The sequence below is a fragment of the Pteropus vampyrus genome, unplaced genomic scaffold (assembly GCF_000151845.1).
Source record: "Pteropus vampyrus isolate Shadow unplaced genomic scaffold, Pvam_2.0 Scaffold462, whole genome shotgun sequence".
Classification (NCBI taxonomy): Eukaryota; Metazoa; Chordata; class Mammalia; order Chiroptera; family Pteropodidae; genus Pteropus; species Pteropus vampyrus.
Window position 1 is genome coordinate 1,245,958 of NW_011889243.1, and position 13,935 is coordinate 1,259,892.

A 13,935-nucleotide genomic window follows, 5' to 3' on the forward strand; every position below is an offset into this window, starting at 1 on the left:
TTCTAGGTCCAGCAAAGCAGTATCTTTTTCCATCCCCTTTCTTTTCATATGCAGGGGTCTTGTTTTCTTATCTATTTAGCCACTCTATCTTTTGGATGGAGCACTTAATTCTTTCCATTTAAGGTACTTATTGATAGGAATGTAGTTGTTATCATTCTTTGTTCCTGTTTTTGATACATGTTTTTTCTTCTTAAAGAAGTCCCTTCAACATTTCCTGTAATACTGGCTTGGTGGTGATAAATTCCTTTAGCTTATTTTTGTCTTTGAAGTTCTTTATCTGTCTTCAACTCTAAATGATAGCTTTGCTGGATAAATTATTCTTGGTTCTAGATTCTGGGTCTTCATCCTGTTGAATATTTTTTGCCAAGCCCTTCTGTCCTGCATAGTTTCTTTTGAGAAATCAGCTGCCAGTCTTATTGGTGTGCCCTTATAAGTAATCATCTGCTTTTCTCTTGCTGCTTTTAATATTATTTCTTTGTATTTAACCTTTGGCATTTTAATTATGATGTGTCTTGGTGTGAGCCTCTTTGGATCTCTGATTTTTGGAATTCTCTGAGCTTCCTGAGGTTTTATGTCCATTTCCTTCACCAGGTGAGGGAAGTTTTCCATCATTATTTCTTCAAACAGCTGTTCGACATCTTGATTTTCTTCAGTTACGCCAATCAGACAGATATTTGGACCCTTAATAGTGTGCCATATGCTCCTTAAATTATTTTTATAGTTGTGGTATCTTATCTCTTGCCATTCTGATTGTGTGTCCTTGGCTTTCCCATCCTCTAGCTAGGGCATTTGATCCTCTTTTTTATTCACTTTATTTATTCCATTTAATATACTTCTCATCTCAAATAATGTGCTCTTCATTTCGGACTGGTTCCCTTTTATAATTTCCATTTTTATGCTTTTTTTTATTTCTTTGTTAAAGTTCTCACTGAGTTCATCTACACTTCCCAAAAGTTCATTGAGCATCTTTATAACTAGTGTTTTAAACTCTGCGTCTGTTAGATTACGTGACTCCATTATATCTGGATCTCTATTCTGTTCTCTCATATGGTTTCTGCTTCTTTGTCTTCCCATTTCGGCTGCATTTCCATATCTGTTTCTCTGTACTAAGCAAAGCTGCCAAGTCTCCTGGTCTTATTAGTGTGGATTTGTGAAATAGGTGTCCAGTGGCACAGTCCTGAGAGGGGTTCAGCCCAAGACTCTACATCTCCGGGGCCACCTGTTAAGAGTCAGCAAGCAATGCACAGATACTGTGCTAATAGTTGCCTCAAAAGGCCACACCAAAAACCAAGGCCAGCTGCCTCCAGTGTGAGTCTAGGTGCTGCTCGGCAAGGAGCACCTGACTTGCTATATGCCCGGATGTGGCTTGGGTGGGGCCCAGAGCTGCGGGAGGTGGAATTTCAGGGAATCCTTTGGGCAGAGAGACCTCTGTTATCCAGTTTGATGACCGCACGGCTATGGCGGCACTGTGTCTGGCGCACTTGTGGAGGGGAGGGCTCAACAGAGGAACAATGGATACCAATGGCACTTCTTTACAGAGAGAATCTCAGCTCGGCCCTCACGCCGACAACTCGTGTCCCCCTGTAAGTCCCTGGGCAGCTGTAGCAGCACTGGTGCTCAGAGTGAGCAGGTCCGCCACAGCGAAAATCCGATCGTGGACACGGCCCCTTTCAGAAGTGTCTGCAGCTTCCACAGCCTTCATCTCACTCAGCTGCTTAGGACCAGGCAGCCCCATGTCCTCGCCCCATCCTACCATCTGCTGTTGCAGGGTGATTTCTTAGTTTCCTCCCTAGTTGTATGGCTTGTTCATCTAGATCCCAGGTGATTTTTCCTTGCTGTTTGCTCCTTGTTTCTGTCACAACTTTGATTTGGTTGCCAAAGGGATGAGCAGAGCCTCTATCATTTATGCCATTTTTTCCTTCCCCCACCCCCGCACCTCGAAAAACCCTTTTAATCTTGCTAGCTATATCATTTTAAGTCTCTCACCTAGCCAGAAATACCATTTTTACTTCACTTCTGGGGTTTTCTAGGCATGGAAGAGCTAACGTCTCAGTAAGATAAACGGCCTTTCCCAAATAAAAAACTGTTTTCTTGTGCTCATGTATTAAGTTAAAAGTTTCAGGCCTTTCAGTAACTCTTTTCTTCCTTTACAAATCTAAAAATTAGAAAATTTGAAAGTATATAAAGACAAGGAGAAAAACCTTTTTTTTGGAAAAGTTTTTTTCAACGTTTACACTTGGCAAGAGAAAAGAAAATCTAGTAGTAGCTTAAGTATGGACAAGAACGAAGCAAAGGTATCATAGGAAAAATAACTTAAAAAGTTGTACCTAAAAAAAAAGCAAAAATAAAAAAAAGAAAAAAGAGAGAAAATAAAAAAGAAAAAAAAAGAAAAAAAAAAGCTGTACTTTCGTCCTAGTTATTGGTACAATATACCATATATACTTCCCCATTATGCTGATAACATTTGAAATATTAAGTTCCACATATAAAAAACGAAACACTGGTTTTATAAAGGCAAAGAGGAGACCTACAACATTTTGAGAAGTATATCCAGAGACCTACATGAACCCTCAAGTTCACTAACCCCATTAAAGCACTTAATTTTTCATAAATAAATGTACAATAAGCAACTAGAAACAATGTAGCCACATCTCTGTGGGAAAATTTACAAATAACTAAAACCAGGAATGTTCACCCGCAAATGCCAAGAGAGCTTTTTCTGGTTTATATGTATATAGGTATGTCATACATAGAAGCACATGGTTAAGACAGATGAAGCTTACTAGAGAGAGCACTGCATTTAATCAGAAGAGTCTGAGTCCAATACCACCTCAGTAAATCTCTGAAGCCTCTGAACATCATTCCTGTATCATAAAGATAACCATCCTAAGCAAAACAATACACACTTTGAGTTGAGTGAGGAATAAATAATTTCAATACAGTTTCACTCATTCTTTCGCAAACGTATTTTGAAGTCTCACAATGTGCACTAAAGATGCAGAGATCAAGTTCCAGATCTCATTGTGCATAAGAGGTCCTCCTTTGTAGGTATCCCGCAGTTCAAGAAATGCTTAGAGTAGAGAGAAATTCCTCAAGGAGAGAGAACTCCACGCTGAACAAGAACCTGGCACACAGCAAGACAATAGATGATTGCTAAATGAATGAAAAAAAATTATATTTCTGTCTGTGATCTGTAAAACCTTCCTTTCAGTTCACATTAACCTTAAAGGAAAAGGGATTCATACATAATGATCACTTCACTCACTGGAGGAACACAGACACTTCACAGCAACACTCAGATACATTTGGAGGGGAAAGCAAAAATGATACTTGCTGTTAGCATCATTCCATGACAGGATTCAGTAGTATTCTGCTTGTCATATAAAATTCCCCCATTTATGAAAACCCCTGCAAAGGCTGTGGAAATGGCTCCTTTTATCCTCTGTGATGGTTTGCCGCAAAATAATTAAGTTTTATACTACAGTTTTTCAGTACGTGAAGTCAATTACGAAAAGCAGTATTTGAGAACACATATTTGAATACTAAATGTATTAACCAAAGACCTATCTTTAACTAAAAAGTAGGAACTTATTGTAACTTTCTAAGAACCACAAGACTCTTCAGATATAAACCAAGGTTTCTCAACCTTGGCACTATTGACATTTTGGGCCAAATTCTTGGTTGTAGGCCGTCCTGTACATTACAGGATGTTTGGGCCAGCATTCTTAGTCTCTACTCACTAGATGCTGGTACTACCCATCCCCCCATTACAAAAATCAAATATATCTCTAGATACATTTGACAAATATTGGGGCAAGGAGGTTAAAATCACCCTGGTTGAGAATTATTGAGATAAATAATGGAATAAGAATTTTTTCACAAAGACTGTTTAAGAGATGGAAGATGATATAAACTGTCATTCTTTTCACTACTTTTAGATCAGATGACATTTTAAAATACTGGAAAAAAAAAAGAAGAAGAAGAAGACAATGACCAGTGCACCTAAAAGTAATCTAGAAGAAACAAACCAATGAACCAGTGGATGGTGCAAAAAGTGTTTACAGCATTAAATAGTAAACAAGTAGCCTCCTACCCGCATTCTAGATACATTGCCCATGCATGGTAACTGTTAGAAGACTTAGGCTATCTTGAAATCTTCCATTTCATTGCTGCAAAGTCAGATTCTTAAATTTCTTTCTATTCTTATCTGAAAAAAGTTGTTTCTTGTAGCACAGAAGAATAATACTATCACAACTATTTACTGAGCATTTTGTACCTGTAAGAGATTTTACCTATTTAAATTAATCGCTCTTCCAAAAGCTCGTTAAGCAAAAAAAGACAAAACAGATTCAAAATTATCAAATAAAACACCTGGAGCCACTAAATATTCCTGAGGTTTACCTAAGATTCATTGCCATCACCTTCCAAAAGGCCCTGGTTTCACTGGTAAATAGTTCCATTAGGAAAAACAACCAGATTTGCATTAATTTAAATACTGGTATCTCAGCACTTCACAACATAATCCTAAACCTATATAGAGTATGCAGGATGGTTTACAAAATGTTATTGGTTTTAATTATAAAAGAACATATGGTATTATAATCTACAAAGCCTATTTTTAAAAAGACTGATTTTAGTAATGATGTATATCATGTAATAATGATGCAAATAAAAGCAAATGCAAAGGTAAAGATTAGCCAGTTGTTTAAGCAATGAACAAGTAATTAATGGATTAATGTCCCCAGATACTTCAATATTAAAGTCGAAAATGTCTCTCTTTAGAATATGCCCATCAATTCTGAGAATAACTTCTGGGCTCATAATAATTCTATAAACATGGTCAAATCTGTGTCACCTATACTGCATAAAAAGACAAGAACTGTATATGTGTGTTTTAGATGGGTTTGGTATTTCAGAAGAAACCAGTACATATAACATAAACTGTCTTTCCCAGAGAAAAAAGGAAATGCCTTTCTCAGAAGCAAAAACTAAAGAAAAAGTCATCTCTAATCTACTGTTTTGGCCTTATCATTTTACAGTCTGGACCTAAGAGATATCCAATCCTTAATAAAGAAACAACTCTTCCCATGCGCTCAGGATCTTCTTGGTCTCTGACTACAGCCTCCCATCTCCATGTCATCTCTGGTTCTCAAGAGATGTCTTCAAAATGAGATATGAAAATGCTCATACCAGTAGGTACAGGCCCTCTGGCACTGAAGTGTACAGGATAAACCATCTGTTCTAAGAACAGCTGCCCTTACTCCAGAGGGGTAATAAAAAAGTGACTTATTCCAGTGGCCAGAAAGGGCAACCAAGGAGCTCTTGAGTGGAGGTGTGTGTGGGGGTGGGGAAAAGGGAATGTGACAGTGATTGGTTTAGAAAAAGAAAGTACTCCCAACTGTCTGAGACAACAAGGCAGGATGGTAGAAGAGGTGTGAGTGGCTGAAATTGCACTGGAGAGTCTTAGTATCTGAACAAATAATCAGTTGGGGGCTATACCCTCTAATCTTGACACTGCAGTGGATCAACCATTCTGCTATAAAATGGGGCTTAATATTTAGAAAATGAAGTGGGAGTATCCAAGTATTACTATGTCTTTTCCAATACAATAAAGGTGTATGTCAGAAAATGAGACTAAAATATACTGACCTACAAGGAATTTTAACTGTAACCTCCACAAAATAGCTCAGCTCCATCCTAAAGCAGGATCTATCTTAAGGTTAGGATCCTTCGAGAAAACCTCCAAGTTCCTTAACATTCACGAAACTAAAGTCCAAGACCCCTGATATGCTCAGACATTTTAACAGAGTAAAATTCTCACATTCAAATGAGATGTTTACCTAATTGCTAATTACAATATCATTAGTTACCAGCAATGACAAAAATAATGAGAATTCTTCGCCTTTCCCTCTCTGGAAGGCCTCAACATAACATTATAAATCACTTGAGCCTTGACATATAGTTACTTCCAGAGAGACAGATGACATTTAGCACAGGACATGTGAGGATGTAGAAAAAGGGAAGTTCTTGGCCACAAGAACCAGGACCAAACCCCTGCCCTTGGGAAAAATGCCAAAAATCGAAGTTTACTGCAAGGCAACTAAATTTTTAGCTTTAGAAGATTCTGTTATAAGAACAGAAACCAGAGCACATAATTACAGTAGGTGTTTGAAAACTACACTATAAAGTTACAAGATAACTATTTTCCGACATTCATAAGAATCCAAGCTAAATGATGGTCCCAGGGTGAATATGAATATTTTCCCCCCTTGGGATCGGTTTAAAGCTAACTTGACCTCTAAAATCTTTAACTTTTGGAAGACAGAGGATATCATGATGATGGCCACGTTTACTGAATGTTTACTATGTAAGCATCAGGCTAAGTGCTCTACACACGTTAGCTTATTAATCATTCCAACAATGTGAGAAGCTCTAAGCAACATGAACTCTAAATAAGAATTTTCTTTAGAGGCTTTGAAAATAAAAATTAGCTTATTTGTTACTGCAACTTTAAAGAACTCATGACCTAATTTAATGTAAGAGAAGCACTATATGTGTTATTAAAACCATCTTTGGTAAAATGAAAATACGAATAAAAGCATAAGTATTTTAACTGTATATATGAAACTAATTAAAATAAATAAATTTAAAAAAAATTTTAAAAAGCATAAGTACTTTAGAAAACCACCCCACCCTATCAATCACTACTTGGGAAATTCATGCAAAACCAAAAGACCCTAAAAGGCTATAACTGCTGAATTGAAATAGCCTCAGAATTCTAGTAAGAGTCTTTAATTTATGGTTTATTACAAAGAGACAGTTCTCTTCACAAATTATGCCCAAACAGATGAAACCCAAGGAGTCTCACTTAATTTCCTGAACATAAGAACATAAGACACATAACATACTTTTAACTATCCTTTGTGGTCATTAATCATAATTTAGCAAATACAATAAAATTTCATGTCGAGTCACAAATGTGAACATGTACTCTGAAAAAGTAAAATTAAGACAATAATATAGTAAGAATGACTATTAATACTGATATGTAGAAATTACCCATTACACTGTCAAATTTACAACTTTGCCAGCACATTAAGAAAAGCTTTTATATTTACGCATAAATGTATCAAAAAAGAATGTATTCCTGACACAAAAACATCTTGGTTTTTATAGTTTGGAGAGAAAATATTTGGCTCTAAGAATAGTTATTTCTCTTGTACAAAAGGAAAAAATATAAAAAATTAAATTTTTATTGTGACTACACCTCAAAATGGAGAGCTGAAACTCTATCTTAAGGAAGAAATTATTCCCCAAGAGTAATTTCATCACAATTTCTTGCAGAGACTGTATGTTTCTGCTGGCAACATATAGGTCTGACTAAAAGTTTTCCAATTTTTTTCCTGTTTTTTTTAAACCATATTTTAAGCATCATCATCAAAACCAAACACACATATATCTATACCAAAACCCACAAAATTAGCTATTATATACCCATGTAGGCATATTAGTAAATTGGCTAATTGCTTCATGAAAAGTTATACTGTATATAATATAGGGAATATTTGCAGTAGAGGCAGAATAACCTAGATATGGGTGGAAAGCATGGCTCCATTACTTGCTAGCTATGTGCCCTTGGGCAATTTCCTTCTCTCAGTTTGAGTTTTCTTGTTTGCAAAATGAGGTAATAATTCCAATCTTATGAGGATTACTGTATGTGAAATGCCCAGTACAGAGCCTGACTCAAAGCAGAAGTTTAGGAAATAGTTACTGTTATTACTCTGTTGTAATTCCTGTAAACTCTTTAAAGACAAAGCATACATTGTCCTGTAATTCAACTGTAGGCTCTGTAATTGATAACTGAAAAAAACAAAAGGCAAGAAACATGAGTTACAAATGAGAATTTGGTGTATCTGTTCAACACATGCCTAGATAGGAAATGAGACTATGAAGTAATAATGATGACCTTCAACACTTTTCAAAATGAACAATGTCCTTATTTTTAAAAGCCATTCTAAAAAGAGATGTCTGTGTACAAATTACATACAGAACAACTTCCATTCATTCCACAAGTATTTCCTGAATGTCCATTAAGTGCCAGTCATTATGCTAGGCAATATGTATATGATGGTAAGCAAAAGCAGACAGTTCCAACAACCCTCATGGAGCTTTTGCTAATGTAAGCGAACAAATAGTGTAAACCTGTAATAAGTGAAATAAAGAACAGTACATGGTACTCTGAGAGCCAATAAAAGAGATCTAACCTAATTGGGGAGATCAAGGAAAGCCTTCCAGAGAAAGTGAAAGCTAAGAGCTAAACAATGAAGAGGGAGTTAACAGTGGAGGGTGTTTCCAGACAGAGGACAGCAGCTACTGCAAAGACCTTGTACGTTTGCAGCCCAGGAGGAAACCGGCAAGAATGTAGAACCAAAAGGCTAGTGTGCCTGGAGCAAAGATGAGGTGTGAGAATTAACTAAGGACTCTAGACCACTCAAGAGGGACTGAGGCAGTGTAGATCATATTTAAGAGCTACAATGATCCCAAAAGCATTGAAAAGCCACTGAAGAAGCAAGAAGGCTGAAGGGAAGATGCAATCAGATCTGCAATTTGCCTTTGGCTTCTGGAATAAGAGCTAAAAAATGCAGATGGGTAAGATAGAAAACAAAAGTTCTGTCAGGATATAACAGTGGCTTGGAGACTAGGGTGATGAGGTGGTGGTGGTGGTGGTGAAAGAAGTCGATGAATTCAAGAGATATTCAGGAAAACCTGAAGATATATATGTAGTAAACAGGGATTGAGGGAGAACAGTGCCCAAGAAAACTTCTGGGTTTCTGATTTTCATGACTATTTAGAAGGAGACACCATTCAGGAATGATCAGCTCCGCAAACACCTTTAAGGCAATTTTCACACCCCAAAAAGGGCCTAAATGCATTTTAATTTTGCTTGACCTATGTTAACTCAGTTTGAGCCCCTACTTTACTTATGAGATAGGGTTCCGAAAAGATTTTTCACTATTTCTAAATATCAAATTGACTCTGGAAAGTACAAGATTTTCCAACATTGGAGATATTTCAAAGATTCTGCCACAGCTTTGAAATCAATTCTAAATGAGTTCTAAAATGGTTTGATCGGTACTGCGGCCATGCCAACCCTGAATGTGCCTGATCTCGGGAGCTAAGCAGGGTCAGGCCTGGTTAGTACATGGATGGGAGACCACCTAGGAATACCGAGTGCTGTAAGCTTTAAAAAAAAAAAGAGTACTCTTAAGAGATATTAAAGTAAAATATGAAATTTCATCAGGCATTAAAATAAGCAGAACTATGGTGCTTTTATGTTTGTTTCAATGTTTTGAAATGCCTGTAGAAAACTTGGTATTTTGTAGGAAAAGGTATGGTTATAAAAAGAAACACATAACTTCCCGATCTTAACATACAAATATTTTATTGTTTCCATCCAGTCTTTGTTAATGCCAAGCACATTCATTCAATATAAAATTTTTACTAACCACACTTGTATACATGTATATAACTATACACGGGGAAAAGCCAATACTTTATCAATACTATTAATACTCTAATATTTACTTTCCTTTAATTTTTTAATTTACAACATAATGTCATTTTCACAGTGGAATACTGATGTCATTAAGTATTAAAAACATAAAAACTTCAAATCTGACTTATCTAAGAAAAAGTGAATGAAAGAGTTCTGTCCCTTTAAAATCAACCCAACACATCACACCTTAATACTAAAGTATTTCTCTAATTCAAGTAGATGGGTTCCTTGGCCACCTGCTTGCACTAGGCCCTGACTTGCATTTCATTAACTCAACTGCAGTTATCAGAATATTACCACTGCTTATACAGAGCAGAATTCTTTTTTTCCTCATGCTGATTTTATCTCAAAGCACCAAAAGGCAAGACTGTATGTAGTCTTGAGGCCAAATATGAAAAAAATGTCATCTCCACAAATGAGGAGAAAAGTCAAGGGCTTTTTAACAATCAGATCTTAAATAAGCCCATTAACCAATATTAGTTGGTAAAACTAGATTGTCTCCACCCTAGAGACTATGTTACCAAATGTAGTCCTTGGGAACAAGGTATGTAGAGCCTGAAATAGGTGACCAACACAGTTTATGTTTTCTTATTTCAGATTTTTATTTAAAAAATGGAATCAGACTATGGCTGTACTTGAGCACTGCTAAGACCGGGTACGGGCTATGCCAAGAGACAGCGAAAAGCCTTTAGGGTTCCCGTCTCAGCTAGCACTTACCTATCTTCTTCAGGAGTGGTCCACGTCTCCACCTCAGGAATGTGCAAGAGGGAAAGTTATAAGGGCCCCGGCTTTTCCCTTACCCAAGCCCCCAAAATGATACCGTAAAACACTTCCTTCTGGGAACTGAAGGTCGTAAGAGTTAAGGGACAACGGAAGTCAATGTAGGCTTCGGAAAGATGGAGACAGTGTGACGAGATGGGGGTAGGTAAGTGGGAGTCGGGGATGCGCCCAGCCTGGGAGAGCAGAATAGGGCGGTCAAGACCAGGCACTTAGGGAACGTGCGAAGGCCTGGATTTCCATACTCTGTCCAAGCAGGCCTGCCACGGTCCTGTGAGAAGCCCAAGGGCTCGTCTGAAAATCTAGGGCATCTATGTACTCGGTGCCCACCGCCACTCTCCTCGGGAGGAGACAGTCCCCGCAGGAGCCCTGCCCACCAAAATGTGGCTTTTCCTGCCCTAAAAAAAAAAAAAGCATGCCCGCACGGAAAGGAGCAAAACATTTACAGGATTGAAAGGCCGAAGGCACGGTGTTCTGCAAACGGGGCGTTGGTGGAATGGAAAGGGAGGCCCCCAGGTCGAGGAACTTCAATCAACTCTGGAATGGGGGGAGGGGCGATACGAGGCCCTGAGCCTCCAGGACCCAAGGAGACAGAAGAGGTCGGAGCAGGAGAGGCCTCCGGAGGCGCCCCGTTTAGGGGATGACGGCCGGGGGCGCGGCCACCAGGGGGAGGCCACCCGCGGCCCGGGGCGCGAGGAGCGCGGCCCGGCAGGCAAAGGCCGGCGTAGGCCCCAGGGGTGCGACACGCCCACCACCGCGGCCCTGCTTACCTGCTCCTCCTCCGGTGTCAGCTCCGGCGCCATGTCGGCCTGGGGCGCGGTCGCAGGCTCCATCCCGCCGCCGCCACCCGCTAACAGAACCGGCCCGGGAGCGCTGGGGCCCACGCTGTGGCCTTGGCTTCCTCGTGCCCGCGCTCAGCAGCCCGGGGCAGGCTCGCGCATGATGGGCCGGCGGGCCCGCGCCCGCGGCGGCCCCGCCAACGCCGCCGCTGTTTGCTCACGAAGGGCTCTCCGAGCTGTCGCTCTCTTCTGAGCGGAAATCCTTGTTTATTTTCTTTGCTCCTTTCCTCACATTCCCCCTCCTCTCCCGAAAAAAAAAAAAAAAGTGCAGGCGGGGAGCTGAGATTTAATCGGGGGGAAAAAAGGAAATATGAAATCAAGAACGTTCTAGGCCCAAGCGAAGGCCGCTGGCCTCCTGGGCGTCCGGCCTCCTCTGCGGCGCTCCCGCACCTCCGGAGGGGACGAAGAGTCCTCCGGCTGTGGGCCCCGGCGACCCGCGCGGCTGCCTCTCAGCGCCGTTCCTCAAAAGCCAAGGAGGCCAGAGGGAGGGAGGCCAGAGGGAGGAGACTGGACAACGCGCCCCTCTCCCTGCTCACCGCCAGCCCTGCGGCCGCCCGGGTCTCCCGCGGCTCCATTGAGAAACTGAGCGTCTCATTCACAAATGGGCGGGCGGCGAGGAGGGCCGGCTGAGCGAGGACGCCGTCCGGGAGGGGGCGACAGAGAGGAGCCCGGCGAGGTGGGTGGGGAGAGGAGAGGAGCCCGAGGAGGTGGAAGTGGGACGTGGAAGGGGAGAGGGAGAGAGTAGCTCGCATAGCGGGGCGCAGAGGGGAGCGAGGGAAGGGGAGCTCGAGGAGGGGGTGGAAGGCGGGCGAGGGACGGCGACGACTCCGGACTACGAGAACCAGAGAAATGAAGGCGAGAGTGTTAGTTTGATGAGGTTAAGCTCCATGGAGGAGGAAGAGAATAGTTGTTTGAAAACTAGCTGCCGACGGGCACCTCGCCTGGGATTACTTTCCGCTATCACCTACATGTGAGGAACCCACAATCCTCATCGATTTCCATGTCACTTGCTGACAAAGCCCCTGTTAAGGTTGCCTGCGAAGTCCAAGATGCTCGGGTGGAAGAATAGAGCCTGCTCATCTCAGCCCTAGATCTCGCTCTTTGCCAACTGTATCCAGTAATTCATCACCGATGTAACTAATTTTAGTCCCTCGCAAAAACAGCATCCAATTTCGAAATCTTGTACAAAAATCACGCAGCTTTTGCAAGTCTTTGATTTTCACTCAAGCGTATAGCAGAGCTTGGGGGTCTTACAGGATACAGTCGTGGAATCAGTTCCGGAGTCACAGGGAAGGCAGGGCTGGGTCTGGTATGTTTTTGCATCATTCCAGACAAAAAATAAATATTCTAAAAGGGACCTAGCTAACAAGAGAGTGCCACAGCTAGTACCAAAGGCTGACGCCCTGGAGAACTTGGGGAAGACCGAAGGGAGGGTCCTTAAGACAACAGGAAATGCTCCTAGGACTGTAAAAGCAACCTCTGATCTCATTTCTGCATCATTGCAACAGGCTGCCCTTGGTTAGAGTAGAAACCCCTGGTACTCAGGTAAGTTATTTTATCCTTTGCACCAACAGGGCTAACTCTGGGTTGAGTTCATAACCCTGTACAGGAGTTATTGCATCCAAATGCTCCTCTGGAAGACACGCTACTTATTTAACACGTATACTTACATGCCAGGCACTGGGCTATGCATTGTAGTTACAACTATGAACAACAGTGGTGTCCCACATGTTAGGATATGGAATGATCCTTGAGCTATATTATGAAGTGAAAAAAGTGAAACAAACTGTGTGCATAATATGTTGTCATTTCTATAAAGAAAAAATGAACATACAGTTGTAAACTTGTTTATATATACCAAAGCTTTGGGAGGATACACAAGAAAGGTGTCAGTGGTTGTCTCTCAGGAGGGGAACCAGTAGTCTGGGAACAGAAAGGACAGGAAGACTCTTCCCTATATGGTCTTTTGTGCATTTTTTTTTTAACTTTTAAGTATAATATACATATGGAAGAGATGAAATGTAAGTATACAGCATGATAAACTTCCATAAACTCACACACCCATGTAACCAGCACATATTCAAGAAATAGGACATTCTCAATATGCCAAAGCCCCTCTTAGTCACTACCCCCAAGTAACTACTCTCAAGTAGTTACTAACAGCATATGTGTAAGTTTTGCATGTGGATGTATAATTTTTTCAAAAAATGTTTTAATTTAAATAGTAACAAATAGTTTACCCTTGAACAACATAGGTCTGGTGTGCAAGTCCACTTATACATGGAAATTACTGTATAGTTTTTCTCTTTAAGCAGGCAAATGGCTATAGGACTAAGCTGGAGGAAGAAATGGCAGGACCTGAGTAGTACAAACCCTGAGTAGACACAGGAGAGGATGGAGTTTCTCAACCCACTATTTAGTTTTATATTTGTTTTGCAGTGATCCTTAGGACACCAAGAGTCATTATTTGTCCAGTCACACAGCTAATTATTACTGAGCTAGGACTTGAACCCAGGCATTCTAACTCCTAGTGCAGGGATCGGGTTAGGAAAATTAATAAAGGGAGTTTATTTTTTACTTATTTTTAATTTTTTTTATTAACACCTACAGCACCTGGTTTTCCTAGGTGATCTCCCATCCAAGTACTAACCAGGCCCGATCCTGCTTTTAGCTTCCAAGATCAGACGAGATCAGGCAAGTTCAGGATGGCATGGCCATAGAAAAGGGAGAAGTTTAACAGAATGAGCTAGGACAGAGAATACA

The 13,935-nt window shown here is 40.6% G+C and overlaps 1 protein-coding gene and 1 pseudogene across 2 annotated transcripts in view; both read right to left on the reverse strand.

Annotated features, from left to right (window-relative positions):
- PTPN9 (protein tyrosine phosphatase, non-receptor type 9) overlaps positions 1 to 11,328 on the reverse strand; it is a 67,329-nt gene extending 56,001 nt beyond the window's left edge. For both annotated transcript variants that reach the window (XM_023524407.1, XM_011382117.2), the window contains exon 1: positions 11,104 to 11,328. In XM_023524407.1, the coding sequence (XP_023380175.1) occupies positions 11,104 to 11,166 (63 nt within the window). In that variant the 5' untranslated portion in view covers positions 11,167 to 11,328. The remainder of the gene's footprint in view (positions 1 to 11,103) is intronic.
- Positions 11,329 to 13,773: 2,445 nt separating this feature from the next.
- Positions 13,774 to 13,894, reverse strand: LOC111732479 (annotated as a pseudogene).
- Positions 13,895 to 13,935: the final 41 nt, after the last annotated feature.